Genomic DNA, 26,414 nt, shown 5'->3' with positions numbered 1-26,414 from the left:
CGGTTTGAAACGCAGGAAGGCAGAGAGGGCAGCTGGGAGGAGGCGGCGGGAGGGCGGAGGCCGGGGCTCGGCCCAGAGCCTTCGGGGTGGGCATCCTGGGCAGGGCAGGCGGCCGAGGCGGGGAGAGGGAGGATGCGCCTCTCCAAAACCCTCGTCGACATGGACATGGCCGACTACAGTGCCGCGTTGGACCCAGCCTACACCACCCTGGAGTTTGAGAATGTGCAGGTGTTGACGATGGGCAATGGTAGGTGGGGGCAGGTGTGCCCAGGTGTGCTAGGTGGGGGCAGGTGTACCCAGGTACTGGAGCGAGTCTGCCGCACTGGGTTTGGGGCTTGGGGGAGAGTGGTAGGCGAGCACTGTGGTCCCGTAGGTGAGGGCACGGGTGTTGCCAGGTGAAGTTGATGTGCCCAGGTACAGTGACCAGAAGTCTTCGGGGTGGTGGGAGGGGGGAGGTCTGCCAGGGCCAATCTGCAGCAAAAGTAGGGCCTGGGTGTTCCTGCCAGGCCCTTGTGGTCCCTGTGACCAAAGCTGTCACTGTGCAGCGTGTCACCAGGAGCGGGGACTTCATGGTGAGTGTCCTCTCGGCGTCCAGCCCCAGTCATTGGGCCCATCATGACCCCTGCTTGAACCCCTTGGGCCGAGGTTCAGAGAGATGGAAAGGTTATGTCCCGTCCCCGGAGACGGTGGATGGAGACATGACTATGTTTCAGGGTGTCTTTGGGACTTTCCTGGGGGAGAAAACGGAGTTCTCAGGGAGGTTTTGCTAATAAGATGGGGATCAGCAGTGTGCATGCGCATGCTCATTGAGTGTGTGTGTGTGTGTATGTGCACACACACACAAGCACATCGGTGCGCATGCACAAGCACACTGGTGTGTGATTGTAACCTCCTGTTGGCATGGGTGCTCGAATTTCCATGTACACACGTGGGCAAGTGGTGGACTGTTGCAAATGTATGTCTGCAGGAACCCATGTGCATGTTTGTGTTCACTGGTCTGTGTGTGCACGTGTTCTGCGTCTATTTCTAGTCACATTTCTTCTCTGAGTGGGTCCGTGTTTGTTGTTATCTCTAGGGATATCTGTGTTTATCTTGCTGATGTCCGTAAGTGGCAATGAGTGTGTATACAGTAAGCAGTGCTGAGTGTGTGTCCGTGGACGTTTGCACGTGTGAGCTCTGGACGTGGATTGGTTTGTGTGTCCTGTGTCTCCCGGACGTACGTCCAGTTTGGGCATCCTGTCCCGTGTCCTTGTGTACGTGTGCACATCCCTGTCCTGGGGGGTCAGCTCTCTCCAGCGCTCATGTGATATCCCATTGCCATTCACACACGCGAGTCACCTCAGCAACACGTCCATTTGTCTCAGACCAGATTGCGTTGCCCGTGTGTCTCCCCAGGTTTGTACATCCGCTCCCGTTATCACTGAGAGCACATCTAAAGGGGTGGGGGGAGTTCTCCACAAGGAGGTAGGGGAAGGGAGGAGGCTTGGAAGCCAGGACGCGGGGACCTGACCAGTCGCAGGCCAGCCTCAGAGGAGGGGGGCAACCCACCTGCCTTCCTTCCACAGCTCTGCAGCTTTAGCCAAGCTCTGTAGCACTTGAGTCAGCTCAGCTCAGCCAGAGAGAGGTATTTGCCCTGCCCATGGTCAGTGGGCATGATCCGTGGTCAGTCTCACCATTTGCTCGCCTCCCCCTGCCATTCACTCACTGTGTGACCTTGGGCATGTCACCTCCCCTCTCCTGGCTCCTTCTGCAAAATGGGCTTAGTCATTCCAGGCCTGCTGGCTTTCAGGAGTGTCCAGGGATCACGTGAAGGAGCTGAGGGGAAAACATGTAGGAAACGGTAAACAAGAAGCTGCTGCCCTCGGCGGTGTGTGTGTGACCCCAGAGAGACAGTGTGTGAGACACCTGACCACCATCTAGCCCTGGACTGCCCCCATCACTCCTTCACAGTGGGCACCTCCAGCTCCCAGGAAGTGTGTGTTCCCGAGGCAGGAGCTAAGCTCCTTACGGGATGTCCTAAAGACAAGACAAATCTAGCTCTGGAGCCAGAAAGATCAGGGCTCAAATTCTGGCGTCCATCCTTCCTACCAGTGTAAACTTGTGAAGCCATTTTCCTCTCTGAGCCTCAGTTGTCTCATCTGTAAAATGGGAATAAATCATAGTGCCTGCCTCCCAGGGCTAACCAGAGGATCCCATGCGATAAGGCACCTGAGGGCTTAGCACTGGTAACTGGTCCTGCGCCCTCTATGAGTCAGGTCAGGAACTCTGAGCATCTTTAAGAAGGGTCTACATTCCCCACTGGAGTTTGAAGTGGGCCAGAAAGTTGGGGCAATGTTTTGCATATGTGCTGGGTTGGTAGCTCGAAGGTTCCAAGCTCCCTACCCACCTCCCATCCCTGATTCAGAGGGACCAGGGGGTCCTTGTTTATCAGAGGCTCCAGCAGACACCCCAACAGGACAGCACTGGCCAGATCAGCACCAGCCTGCATGCCTGGACCATAAATCCGACTCCTCTACTTAGCAGCAGTGTGATGACTCTGGTCAGGTCCTGTCCTTTCTGAACCTTGATATTCTCACCTGGAGAATGGGCACCATCACCTGACCCTGGGGAGTAGGATGAGCTACTTGGCAGCACCCAGCCTATCCTGCCCAGGATGTGTGAGCCCTTCCCCCAGTCTCCGCCTGAGTTGTGGGGTCAGCTCTCCCGGTGGTTGGAGGAGGCAAGGCTGGAGGAGAAAGGGCACCAATGCAGCTTAACAATTATCCTCATCTCCAGGAATAATTCACCAAGTGGAGGGGGCCGTACTCCTGGGCACCCTCGGAGGCGACGAGATGTTCAGCCAGGACATGACAGAAAGGAGATGTGGCAGTGGGTCCGCTTGTGCACGGAGGCTGGAAATCATCTGCTCCCAGAGTCGTCTTCTGCAGAAAAGTTTTTATTTTACAAACACTGATAAAGTGCTTCTTACCTGCCAAGCACTTCACATATATTGATTCACTGAACCTTCATAACAGCCCTAGAGATTATTATGTGCCCCATTTCACAGGCGGAGAAGGCAATGGCAACCCACTCCCTGGAGAATCCCAGCTACGGGGGAGCCTTGTGGGCTGCCATCTATGGGGTCGCACAGAGTCGGACACGACTGAAGCGACTTAGCAGCAGCAACAGCAGCATTTCACAAGTGAGGAAACGAAGGCACTGAGAAATACATTAATGTGGCCAAGGTCCCATGGCTAAGAAGTGGGCAGGCTCGGATTTAAACTGGGCAGAAGGGCTAGAGAGATATGCTGTTAACCACAGCACTATAGCCCTGTCCAGTGCTTAGCTATATGTTCCCTAGGAGCCCAAGATCGGATTCAGGGTGAAAACGTGTGTGTGTGTGTGTGTGTGTGTATGATTTTGTGTGGTATGTGTCTGCAAGCATTTTTCTGGGGAGATGGTTCACAGTGTCATCTTCTCTAAGAGGTCTATCCTCGGTGGAAGAGTTGCTTACAAAAACGAGGGTTCAGCTGTGGAAATATAAGATAAAATTGAAAATGACTGAACCAGTCAATCTGCCCTCTTTTGCAATTAGGGAAACTGAAGCCCAGGGGAAACTGAAGCAAGGAAAAGGAACTTGCCCAAGGTCACAGACGACTTAAGAGGCAGCACTAGTCACCGAGACCACAGCCACCTACCTCTTATCCCCCTCCTCACATAGATGCAGCAGTTTTGTTTTGTTTTTTTTTTGCCCCACGGTATGTGGGAATCTTACTTCCCTGACCAGGGCTCAAACCCACTCCCCTTGCACTGGAAGTGCATCGTCTTAACCACTGGACCACGAGGGAAGTCCCAATGCAGTAGCTTTTGCTATGGGGTGCCCAGATCCTTGCTGTGATCCTCCCAGGAGGGCAAACGAGCCACTGTCCTTGATGTATGTCTTCCTGTTTCCTTGCAGAATTTGCAAGGCCCCTGAGTACCAAGCTGAGACTCACCCAGCCTTGGCCACTCTGAAAAACAGGACTTGGTTCTGGAGATGATGGGGGAATATCTGCCCCTCTCATAGCTCCCTCTGCCCAGCTAATCAGGGTCCACAACTGTTGGACGCATCCTAGGAAACAGCCATTTTCTTCATTCCTTCCCAGAGAAAGCTGAGGCTAGCGATCGCCACCACGGGGAGGAGCAGACCCTTGTTAAACAACTCTACGAAGTCAGTGTCACAACTATCCCTAAGTTACGGATGCGAAATGGGAGTTCCAAAACAGCAAGGAACTTGCCCAAGTTCTTTGAGGGGGGTCAGTAGCACCTGGGTTTAGCTGAGGCTGAAGCCCTGGAAAGATCCCTACAAGGCTCACATCCTTTTCTGAATATAAACCACCAAGAGAGCAGGGCCTCTGAGAGGTGACTTCCTGCCCCTCCTGCGTCCTCACTCTTTGCTTTTCTGGCGCAGACACATCCCCATCAGAGGGTGCCAACCTCAACGCACCCAACAGCCTGGGTGTCAGTGCCCTGTGCGCCATCTGCGGGGACCGGGCCACGGGCAAACACTACGGTGCCTCGAGCTGTGACGGCTGCAAGGGCTTTTTCCGGAGAAGTGTGAGGAAGAACCACATGTACTCCTGCAGGTGAGGAACCTTGATTTCTACATCTGGGAAATGGGTGCTCTTCAGCTGATGTTCCCCCGGGTCTGTCTTCTCCCTGGGTAGGTCTCGGAGCCTTCTGCCCTTCAAGGCCTTCAAGCCTCTAATTTCTTCGCCCTTGCAGATCAGATGGGAGTGTCTATTCTAGACATCCCTTTATTGAACACTTACTACGTGCTAGGAACCATACTAAGTTTTTGCCTGTGTTAACCGCTCCCAGAAGCTCATCATGATTTTTCCCATTTAGCAAATGGGCACCTCTGAGGCTTAGGATCAAGTCTCCTCTGAAACCACAGAGGGTGAGGCCCATCCCCCAACCTGGCGCTTTTTCTGGGGTGGATCGGGGGTTGACCCCAGGCCTTTCCACCTCTCTCAAGGCCTTGGAGAGTCCTCCTTCAGAAGCATCTCCCCTTCTGGGTAACAACAATAATAAAATAATAGCAGCTGTAGTTACAAGCTCTTACTGTGAACAGACACTGCACTGAGCCCCATTTGGGTAATTATCTCATTTTCACCTGTCAACACCCCTCTGCAGAGGTTACTATTATTATCTCATTTTATAGATGAGGAAGCTGTGGCTTGGAGAGGACTGGGAATTTGCCCAAGGTCACCCAGCTTGAATCAACGGCAAGCCCGGGGTTGCCAGGGCACCACCCAGAACCACGGTGGCGCCTGCCTGCCTCTACTCCATATCCCCCTCCAGAAAGCGGCTTATGTGGACCAAGTACTGAAACTGATTCACAGCCAGTAGCCTGCTCTGGGCTTTTAATAAGATACGTGGGAAATAGCAGTGCCTTCTACTCATAGCTGAGTGATCTGAGGCCACGTGTCCGCTCTCTGAGCCTCAGTTTCCTCATGTTTAGGGGGACAGGGTTGGGCTCTCAGAGAGTCCACAGGGCCTTTCCAGCTCCTGGTTGGTTAGCTGGAGGACTCCTGGGATGAAAGGTTTGAGCAAGGAGCCTGGAGGTCAACCAGATGGCCAGGATCCTAGTTGAGCCCTAGGGGGAGGAGGGCTGTCCTTTCTTCCTCCAACCACCCCAAGCCCTCCCCAGGTTTAGCCGGCAGTGCGTGGTGGACAAAGACAAGAGGAACCAGTGCCGCTACTGCAGGCTCAAGAAGTGCTTCCGGGCTGGCATGAAGAAGGAAGGTGAGCCTCGGGCCCCGCCTTCCGCCCCTGCCCCACCCGCGCCCACAAGCTCCTGACGGCCATTTACAACTGTGGCCACAACTTTATGACTCGGTGACAGGCCCCAGGGTGACTGGCTAATGGCTGAGAGGAGGGAGGGCCTGAAGATCTGACCATAGGGAGGGGCTGGGCTTGGTCTTGAGAAAGATTCCGAGAGATAAGCTCCTACTTTCAGCTACTCGGGTTCCCAGTGCCACCACCCCTGCCTGCCTTCACCACCGCAAGGCAGCCAGGTTGGGTGTTTTTTCTTTTTTCTTTTTGTAATGTGATTTTATTTTTTCATTTTTTGGCTGCACTCCTCGGCATGTGGAATCTTAGTTCCCTGACCAGGGATTGAACCCACACCCCTTGCAGTGGAGACACAAAGTCTTAACCACTGGACCACCCCGGAAGTCCTTGGGTATTTTTGCTTAATATACTATTTCAAGCATCAGGAAAAATGTAGAGAATGGCATGACGAACTTCCGTGGCCCCATGACTAGACTCAGCAAATGTGAATGGGTATGGGGCGGGGCTCTATCTCCCATCTTCCTGTTCCAGGGTCAAGTGCCTCAGTTCCTTAGTCTTTGTTCTTGGGTATCAGATGAGGCAGCGTCCTCAGGCTCTAGAGAAAGGGAACAAGGCATCAGACTCGTTCTGGGTGGAGGAGGCTGGGAGTGCTGGGGCACATTTATTAAGTGTCTCCTGCCACCAGAAGCTGGGCTTTTCCACCTGGCTGGGCTTTCCCACAACTGATAGTTCTTTCATTATCATGACAGCCCTGTGGGGCACTATCATCACCCTAGCTTTTTCATAGACAAGGGAACCGAGGCCCAGAATGGGTCAACAATTTGCCCGAGGCCCCCCCAGTTGGTTGAAGCAAGCTCCGAGGTGTGAACCCCGAGCTTTGGTCTTGAGCTCAATGCAGTTTGGGTGATAACCTTGATGCTGCCTGCTATGCCCTCCGGACTCTAGGAACGTTTGAAAGTTTTCTAGCCCACGCTCAGGAAACAAACATCTTTTAACTGCTTCTCTGAGTAACTTGAGCCCATTTTCAAATCTCTCTGTCTCCTTCTCTGCTCAATGCACCTTTCCCAGCCCTGAGACTGGCTCCCAGACCTTCACTTCCAGCCCGCAGCTGTGGCACACTAACCAAAACCCTTGGTCTAGTTCTGCACAAACACACACCTGCCCCACCCCACCCCCAGCAGGATCCTGGGACCCAGCCTTCTCCCGGCCAACTGGGAAGAGGGGGAACTTGGCTTTGGCAGTCTACCCTCCCTGACTCTGCCTTTGAGCCCCTGTTTCTCTGCGCGCCTCCTGGGAAATATCCTCTGGGTCTCATCCCTATAGGGCCCTGAGAGTTTATGACCCCTGCTGTGAAACCTGGGCTATGACCCTCAGGAACACACCATGATGGTCACACCACGCTTCTCATCTGGACCTCAGTGGTTCTCAAGAGCAAGGAGAACCTTTTTCAAAGGACAGATGCCCCTCATCTCTCCCCCACCCAGTTTTCAATGGGATTGCACCACTCTTACCTTGAACTTGAGCACAACTTTGTCGAATGAGAAATGTTATGAATGAGGGACTTTCCTGGCTGTCTAGTGGTTAAGACTCTGTGCTTCCGCTGCAGGAAGCGAGGGTTCAATCCCTCGTCGGGCAACCACTATCCCGCATTCGACAGGCCCTGGCCACCAAAAAAAGAAAAGAAATAAATAAAAGAAATGTCATGAATGGGAATATGAGGCATGTGTGATCAGCTAGGGGCTTTCCTGGTAGCTCAGCGGTAAAGTATCTGCCTGCAATGCAGAAGATGCAGGAGACCCAGGTTCAATCCCTGGGTTGGGAAGATCCCTTGGAGGAGGGCATGGCAACCTATTCCAGTATGCTTGTTTGGAGAATCCCATGGACAGAGGAGCCTGGCGAGCTTATAGTCCCTGGGATCACAAAGTCAGACATGACTGAGCACACACACGTGAATAGCTAGAGGCAAGGAAAAGATTGAGAGCTACAGTCTAAGAGCCAAACGGTTTAGGGTTCTAAGAGCCAGTGATTCTATCAGCTCGACAGCCTGAAGATTTTATATTTGAGAGAATGAATCTCTTGTGTTAAAATTCCAAGCGTTGTGACAGGTGGGAGGGAGAAAGGTTGGCAGCTCACCTGAGCAGACGGCCACCTTCCTAGGTTGTAGGTAGCCTGTTCCTGCATCTCACTGGTCTTTAGAGATGTCTCTTATTAAACATTCAGAGTCACTTTCATGTGTGTGGCAGATCACACACTTCAGTGAAGCTTCTGCCCCATCTGGGCTTCAGTGTTCACATCTATAAAATCACAGAGGTGGATAATGAACCCTCCTTCCAGCTCTGTGAGTCTTGCTATACGCCCACTGATCTACCTGTGCAAGTACACACTGCCCACCAGGACATGTGTGTTTGTTCCCTGGTCCTCCCACTGGACTGCCACAGAGTCGGCAGGCCCAGGGGAGGGAGAGTCCGCAGCCATTCTACCTTGGCTTAGCCTTGAAAATAGCCAGTAGCTTCTTATCTTGGAGAAGGTGGCATTATGCCAAGAGGAGAGGAGGATCGGCTAATGGCAAGTGTGTGGGGGCTATAGTAAAGGCTGGTAGTTGTTTGCACGCTTGGGTTAACCAGGAGATCCTGACACATGCAGTGGGCTCAGCTGCTTTGAGAACAGGCCAGGGTAGCAAAGTGTCCCACTGCCACTGTGGTCAAGTTCTGGGAAGTAAGGGCATGACTAGCTCTTGCTGTTATTGTTCATTTGTTAAGTCATGTCCAACTCCCTGCTACCCCATGGACTGCAACACGCTAGGCTTCCCTGTCCTTCACTATCTCCTGAAGTTTGCTCAAACTCATGTCCATTGAGTTGGTGACGCCGTCCAACCATCTCATCCTCTGTCGTCCCCTTCACCTCCTGCCCTCAGTCTTTCCCAGCATCAGGGTCTCTTCCAATGAATCAGCTCTTCACATCAGGTGGCCAAAGTATTGGAACTTCAGTATCAGTCCTTCCAATGAATATTCAGAGTTGATTTCCTTTAGGATTGACTGGTTTGACTAGCTCTACCTAAGTCTTACAGTCCCAATACCCCTCCTTGGCTTGGCGGGAGGTTCTCAGAGCCAAGAGAGATTCTCGATGGAAGCCCCAGAACTGGGAGAGTTAGGACCAGTTTTTATTTCCCTTCCTCGATGGCCTTAGGAGAATCTAGAAATTAGAACTCCAAAGTTGTCCATGAGGACAAGAAAGCATGGATTGTAAATGTAGCATTCATAGACCAGTCGGGTGTATAGGAGGTCATCAAATCTTTCCACTTTACAGATAGGGAAGTTGAGACCAGAGAGGTGATATGATCGGGTCAAGGGCAGAGGAAGTCAGGACTACACCTCGGGCTCCCCAGAGCTGAGCAGACACCAAATTCCCTGGATGAGAACTAGGACTGATGGCCTTGGGAGGCAACTGGAGTTGGTCAAGTCTCTGAAACTTCCTCTCAACCACAGAGAAGGGCTCTGAATCTCAAAGTCTTGTGAGTTTGGCCAGAGGATATTCCATGGTGATCAAGTAGGTTAAAGAACAGAGACTCGGAAGAAATCTGGGGGCCAGTGGGCCCAATGGCAGGTCCCAAATTCTTTCCTATAAACCTACACCTACCTGAGCCTGAGCTGTCAGACCCAGGACAAATGTCTGATGCCCGGCTTTGGAAATTCAGCCCAGGAATCAGGGCCAGGGATGCAGGAAGTACAAGTTGGCAGTAGGCCAGGGGCCCACGGATGGGCCCTACCTGGGATCCCCGGCCCAGCCCCCCTCCCCACACCCCCAATCAGGGGTTCTCTCGGAAGACAGGCTCGTCCTCTCCGCCTCTGCCCGGGCCGGTTAATATTCAATAGAAGTTACATTAGGTCCCCGACCCTGCTAATACTGAGCAAACATTTGGAAAACATCATTCCGTGACTGAGCTCGCGCCGGGCACTGATAACGCCGGCCTAACCTTGAGGAGCCCAATCCCCAGCTGCTGACAGCAGCCCTTTTCTTAGGCCCGCCGCCACTTGGCGCCCTGGTGGGTGCGGGCTGGCAGCCGTGGGAGGGGTGTCACAGGCGGGGTGGGACCCAGGCAGGGGAGCGCTGCTGGGAGCTGGCCCCCCATCCAGGGTGGTGGGTCTAAGAAGAGGAGTTTTCTTACCTTGGGACCTCTGTTACATCCCACTAACTCTGGGTTCCCTTTACACTATCTGTGTTTTTATTTTTTTGGCCATACCACGTGGCTTGTGGGATCTTTAGTTCCCTGACCAGGGATCGAACTTACGCCCCCTACATTGGAACTGCAGTCTTAGCCACTGGACTTCCAGGAAAGTCCTACACTGGCTGACTTCCCTTCTCTGATTTCAACGATGTTTGAAATCAGGAGAGTTGAAGAGCGGAATGTCAATGTTCCACTGAGAAATGGGGTGTAGATTGCACCCGAGAAGCAAAGCTTGTCTCCTTCTGCACCTTCTTTCGGCCACTCAACGGATATTTATTGAGCACCCACTGCGTGCTAGGCTCTGTTCTAGTTGCTGGGACTATAGCAGTGGATGAAAGGGAAGATATTCTGGCTTTCTGGAGCTTTCTTTCTCTTAGACAGACAGAGAGTGAAGAAAGGACAGAGAACAAGTACCAAGAAGAAAAATAAAACAGGAGAAAGTGGCAGAACCTGCAGGAGGGGTATCCGCGTCAGACAGGGTGGTCAGAGAGGGTGTTTCTGAGAGGTGATATTTGTAAGGAGACGCGAGTAAAGGGAGAGGGAGACGCTTAGTTGTGGGGGATGGGGTGTGAGTGGGAGGAGAATTCCAGGCAGTGGGAACAGCAGTGGCGAAAACTTTGATGGAGAGTGGCTGAGTGAGTCCCAGGAATGGCTGGGAGGCAGGTTTGATAGAGAGAGTAAAAGTGAGATGGGGGAGATAGGACCACTGTGAGAAAGGGTGACCTGACTCCAGGCATGATGGGGAGGTCCTGGGTTTCCGCAGTGGAGGGATGTGACCTGAGTCGGGTTTCAGGGGATCCCTTTGTCTTCCGAGAGGTGCACAGGCTGCAGGGGTAAGGCTGGAAACAAAGCGGCCAGAGAGGAGGGTCTGAACTCCCCCAGGACCCAGCCCAGAGTGGGAGCTGCAGGTGGGTTTGCACAGATTACTGACAGCATTTGGAGTGTGTGTGTGTGGTGGTGGTGGTGGTGGGGTGGTGAGAGAAAGAGACATATAGCGAGGCCCCCCAGGCTGGGAGGAAGAATAAAGCTGCCTGTTCCTGACATGGGAAAGACCAAGAGGAGCAGGTCTGGGAAAGAAAAGGCTGTAGATGGGGAAAGGCTGTAGATGAGGCCCAGAGAGAGGGTGTGGCCCCCACCAGCGCACGGAGACTGAGCGGTGAATCCCACCAGGAACCCAGGTCTCCTGCAGCCTCATCCTCCCTTCTTACAGCTTCAACAAAGGCCTCGCAGGTTCTGAGGGCCTGTCAGGGAGGCAGAAGGACCATCCCACATCTTAGGCCAAGGCTGAACCGAGTAGAGATGCAAGGAGGTGTGGGGCCCGGGTGGACAGAGGCCCCGGATCTCTGAGTTCCTGGGAGGGGAGCCCCGTGGTGGGGCAGGAGGCAGCCAGAGCTTTTGCGAGCTGTCTCTGGGAAGGTTAGCCTAGAGCACATGTGCTTCCTACTGATGACAGACCCCAGGGCAGATGGGGCCTCCAGACCCCCTTGTCCAGGCTTCTGCCTCTGCACTCAGGCATCCCTGGGCCATCTCCATCACTCAGAGCAATTCATTTTGCTTGTCTTATCCACTTGCACCTGGAAAGGAAGGGACCCTTTTCTAAAACACAGTCATCCCAGCCTTGCATGCCTCCCATGACGGGTAGATCACTCCTCAAGCCACCCTGTTGTGTGAGGAGCAGTGCTGGTGCTGGGAAAGTTCTCCCACAAGCTGGGTGAGGAGCCATTGGCCGCCATCCCCACACACTGATCTGGGCTCTGTGGCCTGGGCACTCTCCCTCCTGCCCCCAGCTCCCACCTCCAAGTGCGTTCCCTTTGTTCCTGGACAGCCCTGCAGGACAGCCCTCCGAGTTCACCTCTCTCCCCTTGTCCTTCAGCTACCCCTCCTGGCATGGGACCCCTCTCCTCCCGCTCACCTCCCTCTGCCTCCTCACAGCTGTACAGAATGAACGGGACCGGATCAGCACTCGCCGGTCCAGCTACGAGGACAGCAGCCTGCCCTCCATCAATGCGCTCCTGCAGGCTGAGGTCCTGTCCCAGCAGGTACCAGGGGAGCCTCCCCCACCCACCTGGGGCCCCCTCCTCCCAAAGAGGAATCTCAGCTCCACCCCTTTCCTTCCCACCCGGGCCTTTAGAGCAGCAGACGGGAGTGCCCTTGGACATCACGAAGGGAAACTGAGTCCAGGGTCACACAGCCCATTTAGTAGCAAAGACTCAGACCCTGGTGGCTCAGACGGTAAAGAATCTGCCTACAGTTGCCTGGGTTCCATCCCTGGGTTGGGAAGATGCCCTGGAGGAGGGGATGGCAACCCACTCCAGTACTCTTGCCTGGGGAATTCCCATGGAGAGAGGAGCCTGGTGGGCTACAGTCCATGGGGTTGCAGACAGTCGAGCACGACTGAGTGACTAAGCGCAGCACAAACCCACTGCTGGCACTTAGCAGCTCCGTGGGGCCCGCATTGTGCAGGCCAAGCAGTCTCTGAGATTGGCTTAGCCCCGAGAGAAAAGAGGAGTGGACATTGTGGCGCACTGGGGCTCAGCCAGCCCCCCTTGCTGTGTGACCTTAGGCGAGTTGACTACCTCTCTGGGCAGTGGTATCTGCACCTTCCGATGAGGATGGGCACTTTTGCCCTGCTTCTCCTCTAGGGCCAATGGGTTTTTTAGGCTTCAGAGGAGCTGGTGGAGGAGGAGGTAGGGGGCAAGCAGCAGATGAAGGCCCAGAGAGAGCCGTCTTCCCCCATAACTGCCTCCGTGGCATCCTCCCTTTCCGGTTTGCCCACAGCTTCCTTCAGAGCTGAGAAGGCACCCACAGTCCAGCTCCTCTTTCCCGGGCAGGGAAGCTCTCTGAGTGGGTGGGGGCTCTGTGCAGGGGACAGAGTATATGGAGGGGGGCCCCAGCCACCCCAGCGTTTTCCTTCGTCCCCGCTAGATCACCTCCCCTGTCTCCGGAATCAACGGCGACATTCGGGCGAAGAAGATCGCCAGCATCGCGGATGTGTGTGAGTCCATGAAAGAGCAGCTGCTGGTGCTCGTCGAGTGGGCCAAGTACATCCCAGCCTTCTGTGAGCTCCCCCTGGACGACCAGGTGAGGGAGGACGCGGTCTGTGGGCAGTGCGGGCCCTGGGTAGGTGGGTCCTGCTGCACCCCCCCCCCCCACCCCGGATATGGCCTTGGGCTGATTCGATTTATTTCACAAACACGCGTAGAGCTCATGTGTGCATGGAGCTGTTTAAATCACTTTACAAATATTAGCTCATTTAATCCTTCCGACAACCCTAGGTAAGGTAAGTGCTATTATGACCATATCATATAGGTGAGGAAACTGGGGACACAGAGAGGTTAAATAACTTGCTCAAGGTCACACAGCTAGTATCCAACACAGGCAGAACTAGAACAAGCAGGCAGGCTTCAAAGTCCAGGCCCGTAGCCGCTGCACTGCTGTATCCGACAGCTCTCCCAGGTAGGATGTGGGTAGGGGCTCAGGGGCAGGGCCTAAGCCCTGGCTCTAAGAAAGGTTCTCTCTGTGATCTTGGACAAATTACTTCCTCTCCCTAAGCCTCTGTTTGCTCATCTGTAAAGTATGAATTGTAATATCCCCTTCAGAAAGCTGTTGGGAGGATGGAGAACATTACCATTTGAAAAGTGTCAGTGGTGTAATGGGACACCCACACAGTCCTGGCCTCCCTAAATGACAGTTGCTTCCTTGTATCCCACCAAGATGGATTTTCATTCAGCAATTTTATTTCCCAAACTACCTTCTTTGGAATACCAAAAATGTCTTAGTGGGGCTGAGGGATGGGGTGCTGAGGACAGTCGAGTTCCTGAGTACCTGCTCAGGAGGCCCTGAGGCCTCTGCAGACACTTTTTTGTTTGGGAAAGAGGGGCTGAACTGGGTCATCGACTCAGCTCGGATGGAAGCGGGGCGGCACCAACGGACAGTGTTCCAGATACCGGCTCCTGGTACATTTGCTTCTCTGTTTTGCAATTCTGCACGAAGATTGGCAACATGTCTCGGTCTCTTAAAGTTTCTCAGAAGTCCTCAGGCAAGGCAGCTGTTGAACCTTGGGAAGCCCAGGGCTTCTCAAAGTTCTCTGGGGCCCAGGCGCTCCTGGAATGCGTTTGCATCCCGTGGTGAAACAGGCTGTGAAAACCCTGGCTTGGCTGGTCCTCACCCTCACACAGAGGCCAGATCGGATGCCCTCTCACACGGATTCCTCGCTGCTTCGGGAGGGATGACAAGGCAGGGATCTTGGCCAGGCTGCCCTGGCCTTCTTCCCTGTTCCTCGTGTTCTGGCCTCGGTCCCCTCTGCTGGAGAGGCTCCATTAATGTTTAATCCCTCCTGTTCCTTCCCAGGGGCTCAGCAGGACAACAAGATTCCCCCCCAAGCTAAGCAATTGTTAACCTCCATTTCCCACCCAAAACCTCCCTGGCTGGGGCTCAGAGCATTCTCAGAGAGCAGTGATGGGTGGCCAGTAACATAGCATAATCATTAACATCGCCACCCACCACCTGCCCACCCCCAGAACAGCCATGTTAGGGGGCTGGACCCAGGGCTAGGAGGGTTCCCAGCTCCCCATTCATAGTGTATAAGGAGCTTATCCTGCCTGTGATGGGTGGGGCACAGCGGGGAGAACTGGGGGATGTTGTCTGTCAACATTGCCCCAGGAACCAAGCGTGTTTGCTTCTTGGTTTGTTTGGGGCATTGACCCACTGAAACCTAGAAGGCTGGATAGCATTGGATAAGGGGATGGAGGCTTGGAGGGAAAGAGCAATTTGCCCAAGGTCACAGAGCAAGACAGCCACAGGATTCAACTCTAGGTCTTCTGTCTCTCGATCGCAAAGACACTGGAGTAAGTGACGAAAGTCCTGCATGGTGCCTGGCGTGTAGGAAGTGCTTGATAATCAGCAGGCTTTGGACTCCTTTGTCCTGGTCATGGAAAGGGAGTTCTTGCCCTCCTCCAAGGCTGCTTGCCATTCCCCCTCTTTTCCTGTCATCCTCACCAGGCTTCACCTTGGGGGTTCACAGACGTGGTAAGGATATGGCTGCAACAGAGGCTCAATCTGGAAGGATGTTAAGTAGAGTGGCTCATCCATTCACCTGTCCCTTCATCTTTCATCCAAACAAATATTTATTGAATGCCTACTATGTGCCAGGTGTCCTCCATACCTTAGAACTACCTCACATCCTTAGCAAGGCCTTTTATGATTTACCCCATTGCTCTTCATCACATGAGCCTCCTCTTCCTTTCTTCTTCCCTCCTTCCATCCATTGGTCTATTTCTTCTTTCTTTCTCCCTCCCTTCCTCTTTCCTTCCTTCCTTCCTTCTCCTCCTCCTCCTCCCTCCCCTCTTTTCCCAAACAAGCATCTGGCACTTGTGGTTTTCATTCAGTCTCTCAGTCGTGTCCCAGTCTGGTGTGAGACCCCGTGGACTTCAGCACACCAGGCTTCCCTGTCCTTTGCTGACTCCTGGAGTTTGCTCAAACTCATGTCCATTGAGTCAGTGATGCCATCCAACCATCTGATCCTCTGTCACCCGCTTCTTTTCCTGCCCTCAATCTTCCCCAGCATCCCCAGCATCAGGGTCTTTTCCAATGAGTTGGTTCTTCTCATCAGGTGGCCAAAGTACTGAAGCTTCAGCTTCAGTGTTAGTCCTGCCAATGAATATTCAGGACTGATCTCCTTTAGGATGGACTGGTTTGATCTCCTTGCTGTCCAAGGGACTCTCAAGAGTCTTCTCCAACACCACAGTTTGAAAGCATCAGTTCTTCAGTGCTCAACCTCCTTTATGGTCCAACTCTCACATCCGTACATGACTACTGGAAAAACCATAGCTTTGACCGTACAGATTTTCATTGGCAAGGTGAGGTCTGGCACTTAGTAGGCACTAACATCTGATGACTTCAAGAATGAGCAGTCCAATGAATTAATGAATAAAAGCATTTTTGCTTCCTAGTTTAGTCTGCTAAAGGATTTCCAAGCTCCCTAACCCTGCCTTGCAGATAGGATCCTTGAGGCTACTAGCCTACGACCATTTGACCAGCCCCATCCTTGATCCTCATGCAAGCACTGAAGCAGGTGGTTCTGAAAAGGCAGGCAATGCCCTCCTGTGGGCTGGCAGGGCTCCCACCTGCCAGACTTCAGACTCAGACTTCAGTCTTCCAAGGCCTCTCTGTCCTCTCTGCAGGGAAGGGGTCGGTCAAGCGGATCCCTGGCCAGGGACCATTGCTCACACGCTTTGCCTCAGAAACCAGCATCCATGTCCAGATTCTTACAACAGAATCTAGAATCTTCCAGCTTCAAGTGGGTGGATGCTCTAGAGATCTTTTGGAGCAGTGATTTCCCAAAGACAACCATGCATCAAAATCAACTGAGGAGCTTGTTAATCTCAGATCCCTTGGGCCCACCCCAGACAAAGAGAATCAGTGCCTCGGGTAGTAAGGCCCAAGAATCTGTGTTTTACAAAACACCCTTCATCGTGTTACATAGCTGATCCATGAGTAGGAATTCAGAACCCCCAAAAAAGCTCTAAAAGTTTTATAACTTTTTGGGTTTGTAGACCCTCTTGAGAGTCTGATGAAAGCCTTTAAGTCTCTGCTAACACACACACAGAGTGGTGTTACAGTTTTACCAGGCACACAGACACACAGACGAGGCCCAGAGGGGAGCAGCAGCTTACCCCGAACGCAGCAGTTCAAGGGCAGAGTTGGCATTTGGTGTCCCGGCTCGAGCACAGGTTGTCTCCCCTTTCAGCGGTCAGCTGAAGCTTTTCCCAGTTTCTAGTTTTATCAGTTATGAGAGGAAGGCAGCCGTTTTCTGATGCCCATCTTATCATTCAGGCAGGTAAAGGCAAGCAGAACACTAATGCTGACTTGCTCAGGGTCATTGAGTTGGCGGGGAGCAGCCTCCCCACGGGTGTAGATGCCTTCCCAGGCATGTGGACACCGGACGCCGTCCCCTCTCTCTTCCAGGTGGCCCTACTCAGAGCCCACGCCGGCGAGCACCTGCTTCTCGGAGCCACCAAGCGCTCCATGGTGTTCAAGGATGTTCTGCTTCTAGGTGAGGATGCTGTCTGCCCAGCCAGGGCTCTGCAGGAGGCATGCTGAGCGTGGAGCGCAGCTGGGCATGGGAGATTTCCCTGGTGGTGTGCAGAGTGAGGGAGGCAGATCAGAATGGTTCTGTCCTCAGTATTCTCAACTGGATACCGGATTCAGATGCAGGGAAATGTGGACTCGAGGAATTAAATTCCCCAGCATTCATGTTACAGCACAGTCAGGCTTAGCCCTGGGGTAACCTGTGCATTCAGATGTACTTTCTGGAGAGGGAGCAAAAGGCAGTCAGGAATGGCACAAACCCCTAGTCTGTGTCACCTATGCCGTCATAACATGTTTGTTTATTACTCTAACTTCTTACATAGGGCACACCGTGGGCCCTAGTCTGAATACTTTACAAATACTAACCCCTCTAGTACAACAACCCAATGAGATAAGCACTATAATTTTATTCCCATTTTACTGATGGAAAACTGAGGCACAGAAAGTAATTTATCCAGATAGATCTGGCTAATCAATGGAAAAAGCAAGATTCAGTCCAGGTGGTCTAATTCCAGAACCTGAGCCCTTATGCTTGGTGCTTTTATGCCTCCCAAGCAGCCCTTGATTGTCATCAGTCTTGTGGTCTGTTGTCGCCACTGAAGAATGGAGCTTGGGTGATATGAAAGGGGTCCTAAGAAGTCAGGCTCTGGGCCCACTCCAATGCCTGCAAGTCACTCATTCCTTTAATCTGGGCCTTGGCTTCCTCATCTGTAAGATGGGTGTGACAGTCCCCACCAGCCCCTCCTTCCGTGAGCAGCTGCTGCATTATAACTGCAAACAGCAAAAGCTAGAGGAGAGAGGTACACCCCGGTGGCTTCCCATCCCCTCTCCTTCCTAACCCGTCCAGGCAATGACTACATCGTCCCTCGGCACTGCCCGGAGCTGGCAGAGATGAGTCGAGTGTCCGTGCGCATCCTTGATGAGTTGGTGCTGCCCTTTCAAGAGCTGCAGATTGACGACAACGAGTACGCCTGCCTCAAAGCCATCATCTTCTTTGACCCAGGTACAGCCCACGCCTCCCACACTCCCCTGATGCTCCAGACCCTCTGTCGGACTACTCCCACTGGGCTATGAACCCCACGCTTACCACCCCACCTCTCTAGTACAACAATCAGGAGAGGACATCTTTATCAGCTCCATTTAACAGATGAGGAAAATCAAGGCTCAAATGACTGATGTGACGACGGGGTACACTGACTCCAGAGGCTTGGTTTTTTTCTTTCCCGTCTTACCTTTCTTGGGCTTCCCGGGTGGCTCAGAGATTAAAGCCTCTGCCTGCAATGCAGGAGACCCGGGTTCGATCCCTGGGTCGGGAAGATCCCCTGGAGAAGGAAATGGCAACCCACTCCAGTATACTTGCCTGGGAAATCCCATGGACGGAGGAGCCTGGTGGCCTACAGTCCATGGGGTCGCAAAGAGTCGGACACAACTGAGTGACTTCACTTTTACCTTTCTTTCCCTTCCTCTCTGCTTTCTGTTCCTTACCTCCTCCCATCCTCCTTTTCTTTCCCTCAAAATTTTTTTTATCAAAATAATATCTGCACATACTTAAAATGGAAATAGTCCTCCCCACTCTACTTTTCCTGTCCAAAGCCTACTCTCCAGGAGGAACCATTTCTGATTCTTTGTACTGTTTCTTTTTATTGCCACCTCTCCAGCTCTAAATAAAATGCTAACCCTTCTATTTCTTGATTTATCCATTTTAGAACATATTTTTTCCTCCTATGATAGTTGAGAATTGTATTTTTCCCCATCACTCCATTTTTTCTCTCCCATTGTCCTAATACATTTTTCTTACTATTTCAGTGTCTCTACTGATTGCCTCTATAATGTTCTGTGCCTATGCTTATATTTTTTTGTTCCATCACTTGTCAGCAGTATCTCTTAACCTTTCATTAGCAGAATAAAGAGAATGTATTTGCATTCTCCCTCTTCCTTCTACTAAGCCTCCAATTCCATTTTCACACAACGTCTTTTTTTTTTTTTTTGAAGGTTTTTTTCAATGTGGACCATTTATAAAGTCTTTATTGAATTCGTTACAATATTGCTTCTGTTCTCTGTTTTGGTATTTTGGCTGGGAGGCATGTGGGATCTTACTCCCAGACCAGAGATCAAACCCACACCCCCTGCCTTGAAAGAGGAAGTCCCCACCACTAGGCCACCAAGGAAGTCCTGTACAACATTTTTGTAGTTGTGATTTTGTGCAAAACCTGTTTTCCTCTCCTGATGTCAAGATGGGCACCTGGGCTCCAAAACTTCCTTGCTTCCTTCTGTCCTTCCATGTTGGCGAGGTCCTACCTCGTGCCAGGCACTGTCCTTAGTGCCAAGCCCTCTCTGAGTGAAGACTGAGTCTAGTAAGCATAGCGAGGAAGCAGAAATGAACACTGTGTATGGAGCACTCACTAAGGCTCTTATTGATCTCGCTTGTTACTTGCCACATGGTATCTGTGAGATAGGAATTGCTATTATCTCCATTTTACAGATAAGAAAATTGAGTCACAGGAAAACTGATAGACTTGCCCAGGTCACATAACTAGGAAATGGCAGAGCTTGGATTTGAACTTCAGACTCTTTAGCTCTCAAGCCCATGTTCCTACCTATCACATACTATTCCTGGTTTCTTGAGGGGATAAGATTTCTAGTTCCAGTTTCCTCCAGAGCCTGGCCTAGGCTGTGTACCTGTGGTGCTTAGCATGGGCCCGGATGATAGTAACTGCTCAGTAAAATGTGCAGGATTACTGATTCAGAGTCAGGGTCAGCAGCCTGGCCTGGAGGGGCTGGTGACCTAGGTCAGGGCCGGGCATGTGGGTGGTGCTCAATAAATGTTTATTGACTGAATGATAGAATGCACAAATGTGGCCCAGGAGAGAGACAGCCCTGCATTGGAAATGTGGGTGAAATTCTCTTCCAGCTGCTTACTTTATCCATAAAAGATACAATAGATGTCTTCCATGAAGGTGGAGATTAACTATTGAATAACCACTTCGATCACTTTCCTGGTTAAGAATCTAAAATGTATCCATTGCTTTTTGTTTTTTTCATTCATTCACCCTTCCATCCATGTACCCATCCCTTCATCTAGTTATCTGTTCAACAAATATTGACAATGCATGGTGCTGGGTGGTGGGTTTAAAAGATGTGTGTACGCCTGTACAGAGATCACAGGCTAGTGGAAGAGACATTCCATCCTGTGTGCCCAGTAGTGACAAAAGAGCCACAGAAGTTTGGGGACACCATGAACACTCAGAGTGCAGAGCTGGGAGGATGGAATGGAGAAGGCTTCCCAGAGGAAGTGTGATCTAAGCTGAGACCCCAAGACCACACAGGCCAGGGAGCAGGCAAGTGAGGAGACTGATGAGGCACCAGAAGAAGCAAGTGCTGAGGCCTGGATTGTGGGGCTTTTTTTTTTTCTTTTTGGCTGAATTGTGAGACATGTGGAATCTTAATTCCCCGACCAGGGATTGAACCAGCATCCCCTGCATTGGAAGGTGGAGTCTTGACCACTGGACTGCCAGTGGGGCCTTAACTGGGAGTCAGGAGCCCTAATTCCACATCATGGATCTGCCAACAAGTGGTTCTGTGGCCTGGGCCAAGTCCTTTCCTTTTTGTGTGCCTTGGTTTCCCCATCTGTAAGATGAGAAGGTTACAAGGTACCCTCTTGGGAGTGTTCCTGAAGTCTTGCCGCAGCACTGCTAGGATTCCCTAGGTGCCCTCGGGCCACTAGGTCTCCCATCGGAGCCCCTGGAGTAAGGGGACATTGGGTCCCACCTCCCCAGACGCTCCGGGTTGGCCCTCTGCCTCCCTGGCACAATCCCTCCCATTGCAGATGCCAAGGGGCTGAGTGACCCGGGCAAGATCAAGAGGCTGCGTTCCCAGGTGCAGGTGAGCCTGGAAGACTACATCAACGACCGCCAGTACGACTCGCGTGGCCGCTTCGGCGAGCTGCTGCTGCTGCTGCCCACCCTGCAGAGCATCACCTGGCAGATGATCGAGCAGATCCAGTTCATCAAGCTCTTCGGCATGGCCAAGATCGACAACCTGCTGCAGGAGATGCTGCTGGGAGGTTAGTGTCCAGCCTGGGAGGGGCTGAGAGGTGGGCGGGGCTGGAGGCCGCTCCGAGACCAGCCTCACTTATGCAGAGCTGCCTTCACCTCTCAGCTCCATCACTTCCTCACTCTGTGAAAAAGTGAAAGTGTTAGTTGCTCGATTGTGTCAGACTCTTTGTGACCCCATGTACTGTAGCCCACTAGGCTCCTGTCCATGGGATTCTCTAGACAAGAATACTGGAGTGGGTTGCCATGCCCTCCTCCAGGTGATCTTCCCAACCCAAGGATTGAACCCAGGTCTCCTATACTGCAGGTGGATTCTTTACCATCTGAGCCAGTGGGCGGGGCTGGGAGAGGTAGCCTCTCTAAGAGACAAGCCTCATGTAGACCTGAGCTCACCGCTCAGCTCCATGACTTCCTTGATCTGTAGCTTTGGGCAAATCCTTTTATCTACCAGAGTCTCAGTTTACTCATCAGGAAAATGGGGACAATGGCCTGTTAATTCAGGTGCTGAGAAGTTACCATGTTCCAGTCGCCGTTCTAAGTGCTGGAGGTTCAGCAGAGAACAAGAGTCAGTTCTCCCAGAGGTTGTGTATGAGTGTATATATGAGTGTGTGTGTGTGTGCGCGTGCTGGTGTATATTAACACTCGGGGGAACAGATGATAACTGAGTATATAATAAAGAGGGCAACTATAAATTTTGAAATAACCAAGTATAACTGAAAGGGGGCCTCTTTAGATAGGCTGGTCAAGGAAGACCTCTCTAAAGTGGTGGCTCTTATGCCACAGATCTAATGGAAGGAAAGATAACATTTAAAAGCCAAACAAGAAACACTCTAAGCACAAGTAACCTAGTGCAAAAGGCCCCGAAGCAGCAGAGGGTTGTGTGTTGGAGAAAGATAAGATTGTGAGGCGAGAGGAACTGTATGAAACGAAGATAGAGATTGGGAAGAAACCAAATCATAAATATAGTCTTAGAGGCTGTGGTTAGAGGTTTGCATTGTATTCTCGTCGCAACTCTTAAAAGAAAAGTGGAAAATCAGACTAATGTTTTCAACAAACTATCCCAATTGTGGATAGAAACTGAACATCAGAGGGCAAATGGAGACTGGAAACCCCTGAGAAATACCACTGTCGTCAATCAGGAGAAGGACAGGGAGGCTTGAACCAAGACATGACTGGAAATTGATCAACACAGATGCACTTGAACATCTATTTGGAGGAAGAACTCACAGAATTTGCTGATTGATCAGACAGGGGCAATAAGGGGAAGGGTAAGAGTCAAGGATGAAACCTGCATGTTTGCTTTGAGGAACAGGAATGGTGGTGGAGTAATTTATTGAGACGGGGAGGACTGGGGGAAAAAAAAAAACAATTTGAGACTGAGGGTGGGGGTGGGGGGTGAAGATCCATTGTAGAATTTAGTGAAGCGTGAAATGATTATTAAATAGTCACATTGAGTTATCCAGGAGGCAGATGGATATTTGAGTCCGTTCCCCAAACAAGCCCAAAGTTGGGGATAAGAGGCAGCTTAGTGGTGTCCCAGAAACCAGATGCCAGAGAAGGAGATGGAGGAAGGTCTAGCCAAGAGGATAAGAGAAGAGCCAAGGGAAGTCCCAGAAGCCAAGAGCAGAGTGTGTTTTAGTGGGGACAGAGCATTGAATGGTGTTAAATTCCACAGGAGGGGGAAGGAGGCTCTTGGCGATTGTGTTGAAAGCAGTGTCAATGGGAAAGGAAACCAGGGGAGGATGTTGCAGACTGAGTGAGCTGGAAGGTGGAGAAGTAGAGACAGCAAGAGTCAACTGCCTTGGGAGAATGTTTTGCTCAGAAGGGAGCTGGGAGAGAGCCAAGGCTGATCGCAGAGGAGTGATTGTGATGATGTGCCGTGGAATCCTGGCTGGACTAAGAGGGATGAAGACAGGTGACAGGCAGTGAAAAGTGGGGGCCAGTGAAATGACAGCCTCAATGGGGCTGAAGAATTTTTGCAGGGATGGTGCTAGAGGAAGCGAGCCGGAATGATAGGAGGCAGGGTCTAAATAAAGATGCTTGAACGTGAGACTTTGGAGGTGACGTGATCACTGGTGCTGACCAAGGGCAAGGTTTCTCAACCTCAGTGGATTCTTGGGTCTGAATCATCCTTTGCTGAGGGGGCTCTTCTGTATCTTCTTTGGGCACATGACTGGCCTCTACCCGTGGTACGCCAGTAACACTCCTTCAGTGGTGACAGATACTCAGATATTGTCAAAGGTCCCCCGAGGGGCCAAAATCACCCCTAGCTGAGAACCACTGTCACATGGTAACTCACTTTTTTCTCATTTTGACCCTGTGAATGCAGGGTCACCGTGAATCAGGTGTCACTGAGGCTAGGATCAGCAAGGAGCCTGTGTGCTATTGCCAGATAAACTTTGAGTAAAATAATTAAGCTCTTTGGGCCTTGTCATCTCATCTGTAGAATGAGGTTAATAATGATACCCGGCCTTTAGGGCTGTTGTGAAGGTTAAATTATGTCAAACCTGGAAAACGCTGTGAAACGGTACCTGGCACATAGTATGTCGATAGCTATCACTGAAACATGTACTTTTAAACTTTTTTCTCTATTTATCTATTTGGCTGCATCAGGTCTTAGTTGCAGTATGCAGGATGTCTGTTGCATCTTGTGGGATCTTTTGTTTTGGCACTTGGGCTCTCTCGTTGTGGTGTATGGACTTACTTGCACTTCCCAGGTGGCTCAGTGGTAAAGAATCCACCTGTCAGTGCAGGAGCCTCAGGAGATGCAGGTTTGATCCCTGAGTTGGGAAGATCCCCAGAGAAGGAAATGGCAACCCACTCAAATATTCTTGCCTGGAGAATCCCCCAGACAGAGGAGCCTGGCGGGCTACAGTCCATGGCATGGCACAGAGTCGGACATGAATGAGCACAACAGCAACACAAAGTGGGATCTTAGTTCCCTGACCCGGGATTGAACCCAAGTCCCCTGCATTGCAAGGCAGATTCTTAACCACTAGACCACCAGGGAAGCCCCTGCAACAGTGTATTTTAAAGACCCCTTTCAAGCCCTAAAATTCCATCGTTGTTGTATTAGTGCCATAGCCTATTACTAGACCACATGCTGTATATATGGTACTGTCATTCTCTTGACACATTTTCTTGAGGCAGTTGCTGTGTTCCAAACACTTTGCTAGGATCTCAAAGAGAGAAGAAAGTTACACCTGTAATTGTAATGTTCATAGACAGAAGTGATTGTTCCCCAAAGATTGGTTACAGATAAGTGACTATGTGAATTCCAAGGAAAGAGAAGTTACTTTCTACTGAAGTAGGGAGAATCAGGAGAGGCTTTCAAAAGGAGGGAACGTATGAGTTGGAATTTGGACTTGGGGATATTGGTGGGGGTGGAGGAAGTGGGGTAGAAGGCATCTTTAGCTACACAGGAGCAAAACACAGAGCTAGGTCAGTCCAAAGGATGTGGAGATGCTATAAATAGGCAAGTTGGGCTTCAGATGTGGGGGATGAGGCTGAAAGGTGAGTTGGGACCAAAAGGTTAAGGACTCGCATACCAAGGAGTTTTGAGAGACATTGATTGGATCCATTATATTAACATGCAATCAATACACCGCTCATTGCAATATCTAACTGATCTCACAGCTTCCTCATATACCCTTTGTTCCTTTCAGATTACTTTTGTCCTCTTGGTTTGTGAGTCCTCTTAATACCTTCATGAAGCCTGTGAATAGGAATGGAAACCTCAGTTTGTGTGGGGGCATGTTCCGTCATGTCTGACTCTTAGTAACCCCATAGACTGTAGCCCACCAGGCTCCTCTGTCCATGGGATTTCCCAGGCAAGAATACTGGAGTGGGTTGCCTGTCCTACTCCAGGGGATCTTTCCAACCTAGGGATCAAACCTGCATCTCTTGTGTCTCCTGCATTGACAGGCAGATTCTTTACCACTTCGCCACCCAGGAAAGCCCCAGTTTACTAACCCACAAATAGGAGCCCAATAGGTGTCGTGAAGATTGGATGAGCAGGTTGACGGCCACCCTTGAGGACGGTGGTGCCTCAAGACCCATGGCCTTTATCCCAGACTCTGCATCCTCACTGAGCACCTTCTGCCTGCAGGGTCCTCCAGTGAAGCACCTCATGCCCACCACCCCCTGCACCCTCACCTGATGCCAGAGCACATGGGCACCAACGTCATTGTTGCCAACACGATGCCTGCTCACCTCAGCAACGGACAGATGTGTGAGTGGCCCCGGCCCAGGGGGCAGGCAGGTGGGCAACTTGGGCTCTCCCCTGGAAGGGGTGAGGTTGGGGCCTGAGAGGGAATGTGGAGAAGGTTGGGTCTAGAAGATGGGAAATCGGGTAAAAGAGCTCTCTGTGCTCCAGGGTAGGGAATGAGGGGTGAGATTGTCCATTTGTTAAGGCTGCTTATTCAGTGAGGTGATTGACAGCTTCCACTGAATGAAGCCGTCCTTAGATGAGGCGATCCACTGGGTAGATTGGTTGAGGATGTCCACTGCAGTGAGGATTTCATTAGGTGATGTTGTCCACTAGGTAAAATTGTTCACTGAAGTTAGACTTCCCAGTTGGGTAAGACTGTCCATTAGACGACTAGGTGAGACTCTTCACTGGGTGAAGGCTTCCACTGGGCTAGACTGTCCTCTGAGGTGAAGTCTCACAAGAGTGAGTTTGTCATCGGGCAGGATCCTTCAAAGAGGAAGATTATCACTGGGATGAGAGGGTCCGCTAAAATGAGATCGCATTTCATTGAGATTGTTCTTTGGGAAAGTTGGCCTTTGAATAAAGTTGGCCAAGAGGGTCATAGTCAAAATTACGTTCTGAACTTGTCATGGGGGTGGGGCCATCAGTTTCTGCTACTCATCTACCTAACTATCAAAGGGAGAGTATTTTTTGAGCCAGTTAGCCAGCCCCTTGGGTCTCATCTACTGCTCTTCCTTTTCTCCAAGAAAGCTTGATCCTGTCACATGTCCCACGGTCCTTAGGGAGACCTGGACCCCAGTTTGGGAGAAGCATCCAACTCTGTATCAAAGGGTGGAGGAGATGGGGGTTGTAGGGACGTGGGCAAAAGGTTCTAACTGCAAAACCTCACCCAGCTATAGCCTTCCAGACCTGATGGAACTTAGACTTAGTGATATGGGGCTCAGAAGGTTTGGGCTGTAGCAGTCCTTAGAGATAATCTAGTCTAATTCTCTCATTTTGTAGAAGAGGAAATTAAGTGTCAGAG

General features: G+C 51.5%; 1 protein-coding gene across 2 annotated transcripts in view; it reads left to right on the top strand.

Moving 5' to 3' along the window:
* HNF4A (hepatocyte nuclear factor 4 alpha) overlaps positions 1 to 26,414 on the top strand; it is a 29,706-nt gene continuing 3,292 nt past the window's right edge. Inside the window, exons 1-9 of one of the 2 annotated variants that reach the window (XM_027558483.1) lie at positions 1 to 247; positions 4,430 to 4,604; positions 5,672 to 5,766; positions 11,972 to 12,078; positions 12,965 to 13,120; positions 17,006 to 17,093; positions 17,976 to 18,131; positions 20,955 to 21,191; positions 25,289 to 25,411. In XM_027558483.1, coding sequence (XP_027414284.1) covers positions 133 to 247; positions 4,430 to 4,604; positions 5,672 to 5,766; positions 11,972 to 12,078; positions 12,965 to 13,120; positions 17,006 to 17,093; positions 17,976 to 18,131; positions 20,955 to 21,191; positions 25,289 to 25,411 — 1,252 coding nt within the window. In that variant the 5' untranslated portion in view covers positions 1 to 132. Of the gene's footprint in view, positions 248 to 4,429; positions 4,605 to 5,671; positions 5,767 to 11,971; positions 12,079 to 12,964; positions 13,121 to 17,005; positions 17,094 to 17,975; positions 18,132 to 20,954; positions 21,192 to 25,288; positions 25,442 to 26,414 lie in introns of both variants that reach the window. The other variant, XM_027558482.1, reaches the window with a different exon arrangement.

This window comes from Bos indicus x Bos taurus, chromosome 13, assembly GCF_003369695.1.
Source record: "Bos indicus x Bos taurus breed Angus x Brahman F1 hybrid chromosome 13, Bos_hybrid_MaternalHap_v2.0, whole genome shotgun sequence".
In the NCBI taxonomy this organism is placed as follows: Eukaryota; Metazoa; Chordata; class Mammalia; order Artiodactyla; family Bovidae; genus Bos; species Bos indicus x Bos taurus.
The sequence above is the reverse complement of the archived record's forward strand: the minus strand, read 5'-3'. Positions and strand labels throughout refer to the sequence as shown.